General features: G+C 43.3%; 1 protein-coding gene across 3 annotated transcripts; it reads right to left on the bottom strand.

Moving 5' to 3' along the window:
• Positions 1–363: 363 nt before the first annotated feature.
• On the bottom strand, positions 364–19408 carry tom1l2a (target of myb1 like 2 membrane trafficking protein a). Of its 3 annotated transcripts, XM_076751879.1 has the most exons (16): positions 19318–19408; positions 14636–14720; positions 13059–13137; positions 12520–12669; positions 11941–12075; positions 11546–11689; positions 11157–11273; positions 10258–10391; positions 9634–9676; positions 8474–8648; positions 7943–8057; positions 7006–7081; positions 6031–6105; positions 3875–3934; positions 3268–3304; positions 364–3141 (listed from the first exon to the last, which is right to left on the bottom strand). In XM_076751879.1, the coding sequence occupies exons 1-16, from the start codon at positions 19367–19369 to the stop codon at positions 2996–2998; spliced, it is 1623 nt and encodes a 540-aa protein (XP_076607994.1). In that variant the 5' UTR covers positions 19370–19408; the 3' UTR covers positions 364–2995. The 3 variants fall into 3 exon arrangements, with proteins under 3 accessions (XP_076607994.1, XP_076607995.1, XP_076607996.1); XM_076751880.1 differs by lacking the exon at positions 6031–6105; XM_076751881.1 differs by lacking the exons at positions 3875–3934; positions 6031–6105.
• Between the last annotated feature and the right edge of the window lie 29 nt (positions 19409–19437).

The following is a 19437-nucleotide window of genomic DNA, read 5'->3' as shown; positions in this document are numbered from 1 at the left end:
AGCATGTCAGCAAGCCTGGCATTGTTAGTGATGGTGTGTGTTTGTATTGAGGTGCATGTCTTATTCACTTGTCCATGTGATTTTTGGAAACCTGCCGCTGATGCTCTACAGGCAGCTGAAGGAAGCAAACCTTTCTAAAATCTGCATGTGACCAAGATTTGTTTACATTCTACGTGTGCTAAGCTACTGGAACGGATGAAGTGTCTATGACCAGCATACAGGAGGGGGCGAGGGGCTCATGTGACATGAATGACCAGTACAGCGCAAGATTGAGGGCTGGTTGCATCAGCATTGTGCATGAAGAGGAAGCAAGAGACTGTCACACGGCCCTGAATCGTAAAATAACCACAAACAGTTGTGAGGTAGAGGTCACACATTGCTAGTGTTTTATTGGGCAGTTATATACGTGCATTCGGTCAAACAAAAATCTGACCATTAGCAATGGCAGCAGACGGCACAGCCAAGCAGACATGGGACTCGGACAGAAAACAAGCCTCTCTTCCATGTCCACAAAACATCAGTTCTGCTTCATCAATGTTAAAAGACATTCATTTACCATTTTGAGATAACTAGAATTTCGAGGAATACATGTTGCACTCGGAGACTTAAGCCTCATAAAAGCAAGTCACACAATACACTCTGTTACAGACCCAGAGACATGTAACACACAAACAGAAAAATACTCACGTTCCCTTTTAAAGGATCTCTTGTTATGTTTTTAGTAATCGTCTCCGTTCAGCCTGCAGGGTACGTTTTTCAAAGTGAACACAATGGCTGATTGTAAATTTAACGCTATTATCTCAGTTACCTGTCAACCCTACTAAACCTATATAACCTTACGGCATTAAAAAAAAAAAGTTAAAGCTCATTAATCATTAATTTTCTAAATATTTAATCATAGTGATTATGTAGACACAAATCATTTTTCAATGCCATCACTGCATTTATGTTAACAAGTATAAGAAATATTTCCCTCTGGTGGAAGGCCTGCACTGACAACAGATAATTCAACGAGCAAATCTGAAGCACGATTAGGCTTTTACAACTTGGGAGGAGATTCAAATGGACTGCCTCGACTGACAAGGCTTTTGGTCTTAAATGGACTGAAAGAAAAAAAAAAAAATCTTTCAAGTGCAGAGAAACGTTAAAACAAAGCAGAGCCTCGGCAAAAGAGCTGGAATGAAGACAGGATTGCTTTTTGCCTCAAAGTGCAATCTTAACCACACCAAAGACAAACTCCAGTTGGAGCTACTTTGCTGAAATCAGTCAATCACACAGATGCTTGGCAGCAGCTCCAACAAGAGCAGATGAATCACAGGAGAATGAAAATACGCCGAGTATGAAAGTACGTCTTTGACTGCGCAAATCAAAGAAAGTACAATTGGGTTTGTTTGCTGCATGCTTCAGCCTCAACCACAAAAAGATCAATGATGAAGGGTACAAACATCTTTTCTTCTTTTTTACATGAACTATAAAAATACAATCAGGGGATAAAATAACACATAAACTTCTCTTTCTTCTGGATACAAGTATGAGCCAATACATTTTTTTAACCAGATACAGAAACTAAAATCCCTGTATTATGAGGTATATAGATTACATAGTATAGAGTAAGTGAAGATTTACCTACTACATGAATACATGTTTTACAACAGTGCATTTCTGTAAGCTATACGTTTTGTCTTTCACTCGATTATGGTGACAGCGATAAGTCATGCTGATAACTTAAATGCCATGTTTTGTTTTGCATCTTTCCGTAACTTTTAATAACAGTTTTTACAATCCTAAATTTAACAGTCCATTAATCCACTTCTATGTGAACGCGCGCTGCAGATACACAGTTAGAAAACTTATGTGCAAAATGATGTCCATCTAAAGACCACTTCCCATCCCCTAGAAAAATAGTAACGATCTTGTAAACACAAAGGACAAAATACAGACTTGTTTTTGTTTCAAAGTGCACAAATATTGATATAGCAGGGGAAGGAAAATGTTCATGACCCTTCAACATTTATAACACATGAACACGATAATTGTTTGGCAGCTAAAATTCAGTGCTAGTTGGTAATTAAAGCCTCAATATTCTTTGGAATGGCTAAAAGTGTTTGCAATTGTTCAAGAACACATTTTTCTCAGCTAGTTTGTTGCAGCTTTTCAGAGGACTGAAAAGACTGATGGGACATATTCCATGAGCACAATCCTTCCCCTCAGCTGTTTGAAATCCATAACGGAGAGCCCAATGTGCTTTTTCGATTTTTTTTGTTTTGTTTTTTATTCCCTTTGGTTGGAGGAATGCTGGCATACGCTCATCAAGATTAGGTAAGATTTAGCTATTATATTCCTAGTTAGCAAAATTAGCCTGCGAACAAAAGTCTTTTCTCCACACTGCTGCAGGCAAATTGGGTAATAAAACATGTTGCCATTCCACACATATCTCAGTATTAAAAGCATGGCTCTCTAACTGGAGTATTTGTGGGGAGAAAAAACTGCATGGATTGACCATAACCACAGCGCTAGTACGCAGTACAGGACAAAAACAATAAATGCATAAATTAGCAATTAGCTGAATGTAGTTTAACAACACAATATAATCCTAATTGTATGTTTCCATACTGACTCAATCATTGACCCGCAGTGAACGTTTTCCGTTAATCTCGCAGTAATATGCCACATTTTGAAACCACATCAGACAACTTGTCTTCCTTTGGTGGTGCATTAAGAATGAGATGCAGCGCTGCGAGTAGTACATCCCACATGAACAGATTAATACATCCATATAGAGTAAAATGCAACACAGTTGTGCGCAGTAAACATGTTGGACCTCTGCATGTTTGAGCAACATGGTGGCAAGACAATGACGAGGAGGTGGACATCACTTGCCACACCACAGCCAGTCAGCGATGAAATGGGACTGGAAGGACTGTTTGGGAGGAATCATTTAGGGTGAGGACCTTTAGATGCCCTAAAGAAGAGATCGAGGTCCTCTGAGATCAGTCTACAAGGCAAAGAGGGCGTCCTCCGTCCGTTCAGCCTTCTTGTGGGAGCCACCAGGGGCGCGGGTGGGGTGAGCGGGGTTGGCTCCGGAGGGAGATGGCAGAGAGTCTGCTGCCTTCGCTCGCTCCTCCAGGAACTTATCAAACTCTGAGGGAAACAAATTGATTTGTCACAGACATGGGAAAGTGAGGGTTCGTCTGTGGTACATTTTGAATCAGCTCAAGGGTGAAAATGAACAGAAGTGCAACACACATAAATCTGATCAGTCTATACCTTCACTGGTCACCCCTTCCTCTGCGGCATCCCCTTTCTATTAAGAAGACAAAAAGTCATGAGATAACGTGCGCATTTTGGCACAAAGTATCATTAATGGAGTTGTCTTTGTTTCAAAAGACAAAAACAAACCTGAACAGTGCAAAAAGCATCATACAAGTCAAACGCCAGTGAAGTTCACGCAAACTGAGGAAAATCCATTCAAAGTCCTCATGAAGGACCCGTCAATCATGCATCCTTCCACACTTCCCCAGGTGAAGAAAACAAGGGACCCTCTAGAGCCAGACTCCACAACCTCTGCATGCATACAGTATGTTAAGGAAGCTCATATCAACTGTTTTGACTTGGTTAACTGTTTTAGCGTTTGGAAGACAGACCTCACAGGAAACTGTTATATGTCAGCCACGGGTGGAAACACATTAGATTAGAGTGAATGAAAAAAACGTGACGAGAAAGGAGACTAAAGTAAAATGTATGCAGTTATACGTGAGATGGCAAGATGAAATGTGTGCTACCAAAAGAAAAGGCAAAAACAAAACCAAGAAGAGAAGAGAGAGAGAGAGAGAACGAAGAGAAAAAGATATAAATCAAGGTAAAGAAGTCTCACCACGTCAGCACAGAGCCACTCCTCTATGTCATCCATGACAGAGGACTGCGATACGGGGATCTATGGAGCAAAGCCATGGACAGACCAAGGGGTAGCACCAAAGCCACACAACAGAAAAACACCAAACCCAGACAACAAGAACAGAAATTATAACACGCACACACACACAAACACGCAAAAATAACAGGAATAGGAATCACCAAAGGCTCGGAGAGGAAGATGAACAAAAAAAAAAAAAAAAAAATCAAAAATGAGAACAAAAGTAAAACATTTGCTCAGAAGACACACTCAACCCCTCTCAAGTCTGTGCTCTGACTTTGTGCTGCGCGACTCAGCTGTCTTCTATGAGAACAGGATTTCCCAGGTTGGGTATTGTTCTCATTAGTTCTGTAGTGCTGACATGGCTTAACAGCTGCCGACTAATGTCACACAGCAGCGTTAATTATTCCACATCATTAGTTAATTAGCAAATCACTTGAATGTGATTAAGAGATTGATCGGATGGGAGAAGCTGAAAGCACAGGGACCGTCGAGAGGCAGGGCGATCCCACGGAATATACAGAGATGGAGAGCGCACCCGCGCACACACACACACACACACACACACACGAACGCTGCATGGCGTGCAGTGACTGTGATGATGGAAGCCATGTCAGGGTGGACGGTGTGCGATGGTGTTCATGTTTGTGTGGGCACCAACCGATCACAGTGAATCAGGAAAGCTAGGAAGGTGTGTTGCGTTACGTGTGGCTGAGAAAGGAAACTTTCTACTGTGGCTCAAGAAGCTTAATTCCATCCATGAGGAGTAACAATTAAGGGAAACTGGAAAAGATACTGGCATGCTTTTACAAAAGCAGAAAAGTTCTTCCACATCCTTTCACTGCCTAAACGATGAAGTCAAAGTCCACATTTGATGTCGACCTGATGTCAAAGTTGAAAAGAGACATCAGAAGCCTTTTTCCTGTGGCCCTGTTCAATACTACAGACGGCACGGGTGAGGTTTCCTCATGAGATCACAGTTAACGCAGTGAAGGAGCCTTTCAAAATAAAGGTCAAGGCAGTGGATGTCATTCACAGGAAAAAAAAAAAACACATGCAGCTGTGTGAAGGAGGGGGGGCATTGTCTTAGAAAAGCACGCTGTTCCTATCATGACTCACAGCTGATATACATGCAGTCATTTATATTCAAATATTCAGTCAGAACATCAACTTAATCATCACACTGTTACAAATATTACAACTACTGATTCGTCTGTTAGTTGATCTACTGCTGGTTAGTGTGAGAAATGTGACGTTGTTACATCTAGTGTATCATCTAAGATCCAAAGACAGTTAGAGGACAGCTGATAAATACTCTCCACTACACAGCAAGCCACCATCCATTTCCTTATTCTTCAATGCTCGGATGATATGTTATCAGCGCTTGAACAATGTTCATCATTGCTGACATTGCTGTGTAGTAGAAGTATCTGCTGTTTCAGCGTGCGGCTGTTAAGAGATGGATCGAGTTGATGGAAGTATCCCCTCCAAAAAGGGGAGGCATTAAACTGGGAAGCATCAGTAATGCTTGTCCATGTCAACAGAGTGCAGCAGAGGTGGGCAATATGGGCAAAACCCAAGTAATCTTATATCACTGCAGCAATACATAAGGTTTTCTGTAAATGAAATTGATAAACTTGTGTCAATGAAAGACCTAAAGATTTACTTTTTATTATTATCACTGCTGTTAAAGAAGGTTTTTTTTATTATTTCTGAACAAATCAAGATATTTGATCATACAAAAATCCTGTAAATTCAGTATCACCATGAAGCATTTTGATTTGCAACACTGCCTAATACAACCAGTAAACCAGATATTAAAGAGACATCAGCAGAAAGAGCAGAGCAAAATTAGCACCTAAAGTCTGAAGGTGTCGTCATATTGCCCAACACTCAGTACAACCTCTGCACGTGACATGGAGGTGGATGCTCTTAGTGGGGGGAAACTTTGTTGGTACTGGGCTTGTTCAAGCATTCAGGGACAGAGCCGTGAGGTGAGGCTGAAAAATGAAGAGCAGCTCATGAGGATTATGGATGATGCCGCAGGAGGATGAGAGCAGGGGTGATGGGGGACATGAGGGAGGGGTAGGAGGACACACTGAGGATGGAGTCCTCACCATTCCTTGGGTAATAAGCCAGCTGTCTATGGGCAGCTCCTGATCTGCCGGGTTATCATCCCCTTTTACCCTCAGCTGAATCAACAACAGAACAACACCTTACACAAGAGAAGAAAGGTAGCAGGCCCCACCACAGCATAGCACTCAGTGCAGAGAGAGAGAGAGACAGAGGAGAAGTCAAATATGCAAGAGACGATCGCCATTTAAAGGAGGAAAAAAGAGGAGGGAACAAAAGAAAAGGGTGAAAGGTTCATTCCATAAAGATGAAAGTGAAGAAAACAAAAGGGGGAAAAAAAGACTCCCTCGAGTGAAAGTACTGTCCGAGGCACTGAACTAAAAAAAGGGGGATGGTATGTGCAATCAGCACCGTGTGTGTGTGTGTGTGTGTGTGTGTGTATAGCAGTTCAGGTTTCAGAATCATCTGTGTACATGGTGATAACCGTGCAAATATGTCGCAATGTGTGCACAGACGGGGAGAATGACTACGAAAACCTTGAAACTGGGTGTTGTGTTTGACTTTCTGCATGAACCTGACTGTGTCGTGTTTTATTTTAATAAACTGAAACTGAATGAAGAAAGTTCTGATAGATCTGGTTTGAAGAACGAATCTGAATCCAGAACTGCTAGAACCAAGGAGCTAACCCAGAACAAATGCAAAAAAAAAATGGCACAAATGGTACCATTTTGACGACTTATTTATAGGCACGCTTGACACTTGTACAGTTTCCGCATCGCAAGATATTTTTTTAGCTATTCAGTAATAGCAATAGTCAATACACAAATTTCGAGTACCACTGCACACAGAACAAATGCCACTGTCGAACATAGTCTAACAGACCATCACATGCAGGGAGTGACAGAGGGCTGAGGACAGACTGGTACGGGAAGGCTTTCTGGCCATGTGAACAACACAGCACACCCACACTCCATATATGGGTGAAAGCTGCATTAAACTGCATGCATCAGTGTACTCACCCCTCCTGTGTTCTGTTGTCTCACATCCAAAGCCGAGGCCAGGCCTCCCAGAGCCTGAGGGTCCTCATATTTTACACTGCACACGAGAACATAAACGACATAGTTAGCAGCACTGATGCAGCAGAATGAAGCATTAACCAAAACAAAATGATGAAATGATGGAAAAATACACCCTGAAAGTCTTTTTTTAACACTGTCAAAACAGCACACAGCATTTTTCACCCATTTTCTAAATTTCTTTTTCTTTTTTGGGCCAAATTGTCTTTATAAGACAGCACAGAGTTAAAAGACAGAAAGAGCAGAATCAAATGCAACAAAGGTCACTGGCCGGATTTAACCCAGCGGTGTTGCTGTTATGTGGTACAGACATGGCAGTTTGCACAAACATTCATGAAGAACAGGAACAAATCCATAGAAGTGGAAAAGAAGGCAAAAGTCTCCACAAAAAAACACCCAAATAGACAACAATGCAAAGGAGTCAGGAAGAGAAAAGTTCCTTCTACACGTTTTCCTCAACTGAGAAACTTGCCCTCACTTTATCACTTTTATTGTCTCCACCTAAATGTTCCAACATACGGCTGAAGGCAACAAGTTCTTGGTGGAGAAAATATCAGATTAACATCCATAGCCTGGAGGTATTCAAAAGTCATTCCAGGAAAATGCATGAGGAAATAACTGGCATAAGGAGATGTAGTAAGGGCAGGTTAAGGGACAGTGGGCACATCAAAAAATGAAGTATAAAACTTAATCAAGAAAAAAAAACCTGTATGCAGTGAACATCACAGAGCAAAACTGTAAAAGCGCCCATGGGTGGACTTTATTTTAAAGATTAAAGGTGGTTATGAATAGCTCTTTAATTAAAATAAATGACACCCTGAATAATAACATGAGAGGATCTGGGCTGCCCCAGAAGCAAAATTTAGAAATCCAGCCTTACTTTTTACGCTGCTCAGCCAGAGAGCAGCTTCTGGTCTGGGCAAACATGTCAAAGTCATCCTGGTTGCGGCCTGATAGAGAGGACAGGGTACCGCTCACGCTGTCTGACCCCACATCTGGAGAGGGAGGCAGCGAGAGAGGAGAGCAGAAAAGTGACAGGATATATGGAAGGAATAAAAAAATGCGACAAAGATTTAGCGCTGCGTCGCTGCCTCTACATCGAGATCAACAAGAGCAGCAATATATCTAAGCTGTAATTAGAATCCTGTGCATACTGAAGGGCAGACACTAGCAGTGGCAGGGAGGAGTGTCTCACAATGAGTTATGTTGCTGGGCTGATTTCCCATTAGTAGCCAGATTATGAGCCTTTTTTACACTCTGCTGCTTCTCCAATGCCAGGTCTGCAGAGACTAGAGGGGAGGCGGGATGTTCCAGCTCTGGTGAGAGTGAGTGTATGATAGTTGGGATTTGGAGGCAAGAAGTCTCTTTTTCTCCATGATGGGTAACAGACATGACAGTGTTTTGTTCTTACCAAGCCCAGCTAGTGCAGAGGACAGCGAGGCCGTGGTGGGGTTTAGCTTTGGGGAGGCAGTGGCCCCGGCGGTGGTGGAGTGGGGTGGGGGGCTGGAGGCGATCCTGGGCGTGACCACGGCAGGGGAGCCTGGGCCCAGGTCTATCAGGTTGTCTTCTGTGGCCTCATTCAACATCTGAAGAAAAATGTGAGGATGTAAATAAGCCCGAAACAACGTCAATATGCGCTGCTTTTGAAGTTTTGCTCAAAATGAATGTAACCAAGTTCAGGCAGCAAACAGAGAGGGAGGAAGCTTATGAGGCTGTTGAGGAAATTAGATTACAGAGTGTTTGCCCTTTGTATACAGAGGGAGACAGAGAATACTTTGTAGCTACCGAAAGTCTACAGGATTGACTGTTTACACAATTTGAACACAATGTGGGTGAGTAGCTGTGGATTGGAGGCTATGCACAGGAACAATAGTGAGGGTTGAATAAACAGACTTCAAATGTATGAGACAGAGGGCAAGAAGGAAGGGGAGGGAAGGACACACAGTATCTAGACTCATACGGTGGTACTGATGCTGACACGTCATATGGGTCTAAGCATTAGCTCCATATAGCAGACGTGTTAACAGTTCATCACTGTTCACCCCGGCACGCTGGCTGGGACTGAAAGTGATACTAGAGTCATACTTGCCTCCATCAGCTAGCCACAACACAAACAGACAGAACACACAGAAAGATCAACAGAATGCAAAAACAAGCAGCTATGTGGGATGTAGTGAGAGATGCCCCAATCCTCTGGCGAATCACTGATACTGGCAAATGTACTCTCTAAATAGTAAATTGGAACTAATTCTGCTTTGCTCCTCCAGTTTTAATCAAGCTAAATACAATCCGCACGCATTACATATTAATGCTGCAGTGGATCTTGTATGCAAGTATAATATACAGTAAACACTAATTATTAATTCAGATACTAAAATGGTTTATGTTTGGAACATCTCTCATGGCATTAATGTAAGACAAACTGCCACAGGCGATGCAAATGTAGATGTACTGAAATGTAAAATAAAGAGATGAGAATTTTTCTGAAAACAGGCTAAAAAGCAAACAGAAAACAACCAATCCGAGGAGAGAATTTGGGGCATTTGATGGGTTTCTGTTGATTGTACTCACCCCGTTGTTCTGCGCAGCTCTACCTGACCTGTACCTCTCGTACCTGCAAGCAGCAGAAAACCTTTGAATGTTTTACCACAAGCTTTGTGAGGTTCAAATGCTTCCACGTTTCATCTCCAGAAAGCTCATGAAAGAGACATTTCATCAGCGTGAAGCTGCAGAATGTTTAAAAGGGAATGAATTATGCAGTTCTTCATATAAGCTCTGCAACTTTGTGACGTTTGAACTCAAACCTTGTTCAATCTGTGTTAAGCATGTCCTCTCAAAAACTCCATTTTTCATCGATAAGCTTGGAGTAATCGCATCTTCAAAACTGTTGACTGAGATCAAGTTCATCCAACCAGCAAAGTTCTAACAAGCACCAATTATTTATCCATTAAACATTCTGGACCGAAAACATCAAGCAAAAGCGCCAAGTTCAGCTGGTGGACAGGCAGAAACTGCACTGACATCAAAGTGATTTTCAAGCTTTTAAGTTCTGATGAGGTAGAAAAACATAAAAAAAAAAAATAACTTGACGTGGATTTCTCTGAAAATCACGGCATGTAACAAAAACAAGAGTGTCGCTGCGGCTCTTGCTGTGCCGCACAAATAAAGCCTGAGTGATGCTTTGATTGATCGCACCTCTCGTATCGGAGGAAAATGTTGTTGAGGTCGTCATTGACATGTAGCAGCTCTTCAGTCACTTCCTCGTTAGAGACGCGTGAAATCAGCTCGACCACTCTCTGCTGCATCGCTCTGCATGTTCTGTTCAGCTCCTTGACAGGTCGGCACATCAACAGATTGATCAGGAGATGAATTGACAAATCAAGAGATAGACACAGAAACAAGGAGCTGTATAGAGAGGAGAGAACAATATGAGAGAATGACAGACACACAAACATGAAAGCACCCGTATTTCTACTAATGACATAAGACTTTGGAATGGGAGGAGAATTAACAATGCAATAAATGTACTGCATGTATATTTTTTGCAAGGCATTCAGTGCTGAGCAAGTCAGAAATATTTGCTCAGCTGTGTACAGATTCTGTGGACGCTTTTTCTCTTGCAGCTGGAAAAAGAAAAGTCGGAAAAGGTGCCACATAACCGTTACAACTGGCACAGGTCCCTCAGCTCCGAGCCAGATCCTTGCAGCTGACACAAATACCTGAGCGGATTTGCCATGAGGAGATTAAGCTCTACACGACTTTCTATACCACTGGTTAATTGCCAATTCCAGGAATTTCACCACAGCCAGCTGGCTCTTGATGCGCTGAAGGCGAGTTGAGCGGGTCCTCTGAAAGCTAAGGATGCTACTCCCCCTAGTGGCTGCACATAGACCCAACAGTTGTTGGCAAGCATGATCTCTTGAAAGACCCTTTCATTTAAAAGATTTGCTCCTAAAAGTATTCTGATTTTGATTTCCCTTGATGTGTTAAGCATCTTTAAAAGCACATCAACTGACAGTCCACATGAAACATTTATGTGAAGTTGCACGCACTTGGTTAAGATAGACCTCAAAGTGTAATCATGTGCCTCTAACCTGAAGCAGTTCTAGGTCAGAGGCATCTTCCTGGCCGGGGACCATCTCTGTCAGCATCTCTGACATGACTTTGGTGTTTCCTCTCACCACATCCAGCTCACTGCGCAGCCGAGCGATCTGAAAGCACAGAAGGTCCAAGGTCATGTAACAACATCCAGGGCTGCAGATGTTCTCGAAGGCAAGAGATGAGTCATGACATCCAAATAACATCTTGAAATCTGCTTTAATTTATGTACTTCACAACTTAATTGCTGAAGTCTGGATAAATCGGCCTTATTGACAGATTCAGGGGAAATAGGCTGTTTGAATAAATGACTTCACCTTAGGAGCAACAAGTGCAGCAGAAAGTTACATTTTCATTGGTCAAAGGTTGCTGGCGATGTCCTCACCTGTTCAGGGGTTGCTGTGATGGGGCTGGGCATCGGGGGGGTCTGCGTGGCAGAGGCGGGGACCGGGGAAGGTTGAGGAGTCCTGGCAGCAGGTGAGGCTGGGGCTAGGTACTTGATCATGGCTGGGTCTACCTCTGGTGTACCCTGGAAGGGAAAAAGATCCCATTGCCATGTGAATGTGTAACCCCAATTCACTTCACTAAACAGGTTCACTGGTAACAGGTGATAGCATCATGATTGTGTATGAAAGGCTTGAATGTCGTTCACAAGCAAGGATGGAGGGAGATTCACCACTTTGTGAACATATGATTGTATAAAAGACATTACTACATGGACTCAGGAACACGTTGTTGTAAATACGTGTTTGTACTGTATGTGCACTGCTTTCTTCTCACCCTCTGTGGTGTGTGGATGGGAGACAGTGCATCCAGGTCAGCCATTGGGAACTCAATGCCTTTCCTCTTCAGCTCTTCATAAATGTGAACCACACCAGTTAGATCAGGGCTACTCCTGAAGGCATCAGCCCAGGCCTGATGCAACACACACATTAGCACATACAATTAACACAAAGAACTACATCACAGGATCAGTACAAAGACTTTTTTTATCCTGCCCTGTGTGCAAAAAAAGAAAAGGTAATGGTCAAAGAACACAATCTCTGATAGTGTAAATACATAGAGAAAACGACGGAGACAGTCTAAAAGAGGAATCACCCTGGGGTCTCCTTCAACAAGTCCCTATAAATAATTAGAGGACAGCGGAAAGAGAGATGGAGAACACCACCTGTTGGCCGAGGGAGGTGACCTCAGGTAACCAGATAACACCAGAGGCTGCCATCTGTGGGGCAACACCTGGGAAGTGGAGCACACGGCACCCACCTGGCCTCCCAGAGACCACCGCTGGCCTGCGTGATGCCATTTTCAAAGCGCAATGGAAGTTGGGCTTAGTGAGTAAAGACAGAAAGAAGCCCCAACCTGTATGAGCGACAGCACTTTGTCTTGTACAATGGTTGGAGGGTTGGTTTTGGGGGAGATGATTTTGACCAACACACCGTCGATGAAATCTCTGTTGGCCACCTGAACATGAAACCTGTGACCGCAGTTCTTCACACATGTCTCCAATACCTGTAGAGAGAGAGAGAGAGAGAGTATTAAACAGAGGCAGAAGGCCGGCAAATGAAACAGCTGGAGAGCAGGAAAGTTTGTGGGTGACAGGCAGCTGAGAAACAGAAGACTTCATGACACAGACAGGCTTTTAACTAGCAGAGATGTGGAAGACGTGGGTGGGTATAAACACAGCATGGCTAAAAAGAGTCGTGACAGTGGCCGAGAGAAGAGACAAAGTGGAGTAAATGACCAAGAAAGAACACAATGTCTGGAAAGTTTTATGCAGGGTGGAATCCTGAACTAACAACTTATATATGGCTTCCTGAGAATAAAGCCATCAGGAAACAATCTCCTCACACAATTGCAATTTAATGTCTTACAATTAAAAAAAAGGAAGAACCTCTCACCGTCAGTGCCAGCATCACTTCTCTGTAGTTCTTGTTGCCACAGAGCCTCTTCTTCAGCGCCCGCATGGCGTCTTTTGGCCTGGAGGGAAACGGCAGAGCAGATACAGCTGGATAAAGCACCCCAGCTGAGAGCAGGCGTAGCATCTTTGACTTTGTTGGAATAAATGATTTTTCTGAGCCACAATAACAGATGCCAGTCAGTCTGTCAGTGGAACTGTCTGACCAAGACAGAGAGGAACCGTCACACCATCTGTTTCTCTCTTTTCTTTCTGCGTCACGATCTGTTTCTCCCAAGGCAAGATCAAAGCTGCCCATGCATGAAGAGTTCAGGTTGGCTTTCTGCCTCACGCTGCCCATCTCTTCCCTGCAGATGAGGCGTAATAAGCTTTTATGAGCTCCTTCATGAGATACGGTACATTTACTGAGCGAGGGAGCTGAAACAGACAGAAACGGATGGGGACAGAGCAGAAAGTGATGTATAGCGTCCAGACAGCACTCTGTACGTGTGTCTGTTTCTGCTTCAGAGTTGCATTTCACCTTTTCGGTGTAGGATGGTGCATCTGTTGTGCTGTATCTAGTTTCACTACTTATCAGACGCTTGGAAGAAGCACACAGCGGCATGTGTTAAGACGACATAAGTTTACAAAACAAGTCATTTCCAGTTCCAGATTCTCCTGAACCTCGAGTCTGAGTCTGGAGCTAAGCAGACGTTGTCTAACTTGCTGAAGACAAGAAGTTCTGTGTTCTGTGAAGCTGAACTCCCTCTCTGTGTGTGCTTTGGGTGTGACAGAGAGGGCCCCATGTTGCATGCCAAGACAATGAGTGTGCGTAGGCTTGAAGAATGTGAAAAAGAGACCGGGGAAAGTGCTGAGGGAAAAATGAAAGAAGCCAACGTTCAATATTCTTCCTATCTGGGATCTCTTGACAATTCCATTTATTTAGGCTGCAAAACTGTCGTTTTAATATGCCTTACTGTGGGTGAACCGAAAACGCTGTCGCTCTGATACATCACCACAAGGGCATTCAGCGGTGTTGTGGAAGAAAGTTGCAAAAGTGTGCATGTTTTATTGTACGTTAAAATCTTCCATCATCCACCATATACTGCAATGCACAATCTTCTCTCTGGTCTGATGAAAAGTTCTGAATGCTGGAGACAGCAGATAAAGCTTTTTGTTGAAATTATTTCTAACACTGATCAGAGCAGTAAAACAATGAATCATCATTTCATTTTTGGCCCTTTGACACATTTTTTTGTTCTCACATAAAAATCTACTCTGAAGTCGCCAATTGTAGGAGAGTGACATAAGATTTCATTCATTACATTCGTTCATTCAGTCAATGACACCTAAAGAAAACAAAAGGCTTTCTGTGGTGCTGGTGAAGCACTGTAGTCAGTGTATTATTTGCTGGAGTCACTCAGTCAGCCAGTGTGTGACACAACAATGAAAGTTGTGGGATTGACCAATTCAGGAACCGCAAGTCTTTTCAGGCCACATCGCCTCACTAAATCTACAGAACGCTGCTGAAGCAAACTGTAACCCAACAATGATTAACGTCTAAAAGGTGTGGTGGCTCACCCCTCGTCTGTCTCGTTTATGATATCGCAGATCTCCATGTTGAGGGTCCAGTCCTCATTCTGTAGGCCTCCATCTGTGGCTCTCTCTGGAGGAAAACACAAAAAGACAGAATAAGAGAAAAAACTGAATATTTAGCTTACATAATGTTATTTCCACTTGATTTTTGGCCTGACTTTTCTTTATTATAGCATCCAATGTAATGTAATTTAAGTCTATGACTACAAGTGACCTGCAGATAGTGAAGTTTTATACGAGCACTAGTCCTTTATAAATCTTGGATACTTGACAACCCAAACCTCAGGGTGGCTGGCGCTGAAGCAATTCTAGTTTTGACACCCGATCCACCGTTTACACCCTGCCAGCTGTCTCACCAGTAATCATGATGCTGCATTTTAGTCAGGCTCAGTTGTTGCCTGTGCTAAAGTTGATGCACACTAATTAAAGCAACCCATGGTTTACATAACATTGGAAGTAAAACTGTTGCATAAGCAGGTCAGCATGTGGTGACAAGACTTCAGAGCTCTGTGTCTCTCTAACGTCCCTTTTTATTCAGCCAAACATCTTGTGCTTATAAATGGAAAATAAATCTCAAGCCATGACCTTATTCACTCAGCTTACAACAAATACAAGACTAAATACAGGAGCAACGTCTCGCATTTGTTGTATTTTGATCTGCGATGACCGTTTGATGCAATGAATAAGATAGAAAACAGCGAATATTTCCTAGAAAGAAAAATTCTTCTCTGCTTCTTGCTGCAATTATAAATTCAGGTGAACATGTTTTGTTGCTTTATAGCTCTCTTTTTGAGCTGCGGACAGTCTGTCCAAGCAGAACCATTAATAGCCTGACTGGAAACTAATCCCAGATCAAGTCTTGGTTCAGACTACTACAATTCTTCATTCCGTTTAGTTTTCACAACACTGTTATCTCCAAATCTCACAAGAATGTGCTGGAAAATATGGTCCACCACCTGTTGCTCCGAAGCCTCCAACTCTCGCAAATGAACTAAAAAGAAGCAAACAGTCAGCTGGAAAGAGGGAAGCTAACATCTCAGAGGACAGTGAAGCTGCTTGTGGGTGTGATTCGGCTGTGTGCTCAGCCACAGACACCCGCTTTCCTCTTCACACTCCACTCTACCATTTAATAGCATTTTGGCTACAGCCAGGAAATAATGTGACCCAGACTATGAGAAGCAACAGTGATGAAGTAGCATTGCAGTCATCACAGCGTGCCTCGCTCTGCCTCCTCCCTCCTCTCCCCGTCCCCCAAATCCATCCATCATGTCTGTGAAGGCTGATATCTTTGAGGATCGCGGTCATGTGGGGAGAGATTCGCAGTGAAAGGGGAAAAAAGGTTTTCTACCGAAGTAAGCTGTGACCGAGTTCCTGTGACTGACAGTCGATAGATTCTCATTAGACGATTCTTGAGCTTGGACAGGAGGAGCTTCCCTCCCTGAAGCCCAGAGGCCCTGAGCAGGCTGTCATGCCCAGGCCAAGAGCCTCTCGCTGGGCCGTGTTGCCTTCCTTTTGGGAAGCTCAACGTTGGATGAGCCTGACAGCCATGACTTATTCATGCTCTACCTCCCCCTCTCTAATCAACTTGTCACACACTGGGCAAGCACAGAGAGACGGGCATTTTCCTGGGGGGGGGGGGTCCCCACCTACGAACACACTTATCTACAAAAACCAGAGGCATCAAGTGAATTTCAGCAGCATTTAAAAAAACCAAGCTGTGCCTTGGTGTTAGGCTGTAGAGTATGCAAAGCATACGTTTGGAAGAAAAAACAACGACTGCCACTGAGATATCCCACGTAATCTCCTCAAGTGGATTGTCAGGTCAAGGCCGGGCAGAGCACGAGTGGCAGAGGAGGAGAGAAAAGAGAGGAAAAAATCTGATCTCTCCATGTGAAACGAGCCGGAACGACACTGAACAATCAGTGCCTTGCTAATGAAGTTAAATGCCCGCTGAGTGCATTCATTCATGGTGTTGTGTCAATCCCCCCAGCCCTGGGAATCGACACCAGTGAAGCCAGTCGATCACATGGCTTTAACGGTGGAAGGCCGTGCCACACACTGCCAACAAAGCCACAAATCTCTGTCCCTCTCTGGCCTAATCTCTGCACGTTTTGTTCTTTTAAGACTCTTCCTTTTCCATTTACAATGACCTTCTGTCTTTAACGTATTTGCTGACTGTTTCCTCCTCTATGTACCTCAGCAAGAGTTGATGGTTGCCTTAATATTGATTATGGCTGCAAACTGCATTCAATGGCACTTTACTGGAGAAAAAAAGGAAAAAATTAGAACTAAAATTTTTGTGAGTTATTCTGTGAAGGACGATAGTCAGTGGAAACTAGTCATGTGTAAAAAGATGACATGGCAAACTGTATGTACTCTATGGGCCTACCGACAAAGCTCTACAGACTCCCATACCATAAGTGCTTCACTAAACAGGGAACGATCCCTTTAATGTATTGTCTCCATTCATTTATTACTGTGCATTATGATTGCTTTTGCTTCAATCAAGTCAAAACCTGTGAATGAACCACTGACTGACTGACCGACTGTGTTGCTTTCGTTCTCTACTACAACTCCAATTCTGGAGAAGTTGGGAAGCTGTGTAAGAAGTAAATAAAACAGAATGCAGTCATTTGCAAATGGTGTTTAGTGACATCGGTTTTACAAGTGCTCCTGAGTCCATGTAGTAAGATCCTTTATCCAATCACATGTTCACAAAGCGGTGAACCTCTCTCCATCCTTGCGCGTGAACGATTGAGCCTTTCCAGGATGCCCCTTTCATGATACTCTCAGCTGTTACCAATGAACCTGCTTACCTGTGGAATGTTCCAAACAGGTGTTTTTGGAGCATTCCACAACTTTCCCAGTCTTTTGTTGCTCCTGTCCCAATTTGTTTGAAATTCAGAATAACCATACGAGAACCAATGAAGATGAGGTAAAATGTAAAGAAGTACAGCAGTGGAGAAGGGCAAAGAGCGGTGATCATGAAGGTGAAGTATGAAGAGAAAAAAAAACATAAAAGAAAACCACGGCTTGAACTTCCCCTCATGTAAAATAACAAAAAAAAAAGCACACATGGCAGGCATCTGCACACATCATTCACCACCTTTAACCCCTCCACCACCTCCTCAGTCACTTTAGGAAATGAAAAAGCTCTATAACTTCTTCATCCCTCATCAGGCCTGTCTCCTCCTTCCATCTCTCACTCATTGTTTCAGGTAAGCTGATCCTTTGCCCTGCTGCTGTGGTGTTCAATACCACTGCAACAGCCCAACAGACAGCTGGCAGTACAACACTGCAGCCATCTCTGTGAAATGGGGAAATCTAAGATGTGCTGCATCCAGTCCACACCATGCATGACCTAGAAGGACCTCTGTGGAGTAAAGTGTTTGACACAGTGCTCACAGTTGGTGCCTGGGGGCTGTCTTGGATGGCACACAGCAGCTAACCATTGGGTGGTGGACAACAGGCCAGAGGACAATTCAAAGGCCCTCTTATTCATAGAGGTGTCCTTCCTCCGAACTGTTTCCAACCAGTGCACTGATGAGCTTCATTAAAAAACACATTATCTACTTTCTACCTCTGGTAAGTGAAACACATGTTGGGGAAGAGATGAAAAAGTAATAAGAAGCTGAGCAGCTGGCTGTGCTTTTACTCTCAGCAGAAAACATGTACTCACTAAATGTTTCTGTGACAGCTGCTGCTTTTACTAAAAGGTAAACACAAATCAGTGGTGTGAGAAATTAATGTTTGGTCCACATCTGTTTGGAAGGGGCTTAACTAAATGTTAATGAAACGGGAAATGCAGCTTCAGATCTTTAGGACCAGCTTCATAACTTCATCAACACTAGCATTCAAAATCAATTCAAAGTCGTTTACAAATAAAGAGGCTAAAGGCTGTTAGTGTCGAGTCAATGTGGGAAATTATCGAACAGAACCAATGATGGTGGCCTCTCACACAGACAACTGGGGTGGATCATCATTTTTCCACTATCAGACAAAAAAAAATCTTTTCCGTAGACCTCACAGAAGACAAATCTCTGATAAAGGCACAGCAAAGCTTTGGTGAGACTGCTCGGGATCAGAGGCTGTTTATCTCTTAGCAGTTTTGCAAACAGCATGCAAATATAGATGCAACCACATGAAAGGGATGTGGTGGGCCACGTCTCTCCTCTGCAGGACGAATACGCACCACAGCACCGAGCCTTGAGATTTCAAACTAAAACCAACTAAGTTAGGCTGACTGGACAGGGTGGTCAACTAAAAAGAAAACCACGGAGTTCAGGAACTAAGGAAATATTGAACTTAAACTTGGCTAAGATTCTGCAAGACACTTTTAGCAAAGTCACCACACTGCCCATGTCATTCCCTCTCATTTCATTCCCTTAAGGCTACACTGCATCGTCTACACAAATGGAGAGTGTCTTAACGTAAATGCATTTGCGATTAACGTTACAGCGGACTAAGTTGGGTCGGTTAGCTGGCTAACATTAGCTGAAAGCTCATTCCAAGTAGATGACGTTTGCTGCGAGTGCGCTAGCTGGCTATTGCACTGGCGCAACCTTAGGTAAATCCTAGTAGAAAACACCAAATGTCTGCCCATGATCAAATTGTGTGACGGGAAGGAAGTATCACATCTCTAATGAACAATTTCAAGGCTAACGTACCTATACATTGGCCCACGGGAGTGCTGTACGGATTGCCGAGTAAGAACTCCATTTTGACAACAAACAATCCGCTCGGGAATGACAGAAGCTGAGGCCCAGAGGCGGTACTATCAAGTCCCG

This window comes from Chaetodon auriga, chromosome 16 (genome assembly GCF_051107435.1).
Source record: "Chaetodon auriga isolate fChaAug3 chromosome 16, fChaAug3.hap1, whole genome shotgun sequence".
In the NCBI taxonomy this organism is placed as follows: Eukaryota; Metazoa; Chordata; class Actinopteri; order Chaetodontiformes; family Chaetodontidae; genus Chaetodon; species Chaetodon auriga.
The sequence above is the reverse complement of the archived record's forward strand: the minus strand, read 5'-3'. Positions and strand labels throughout refer to the sequence as shown.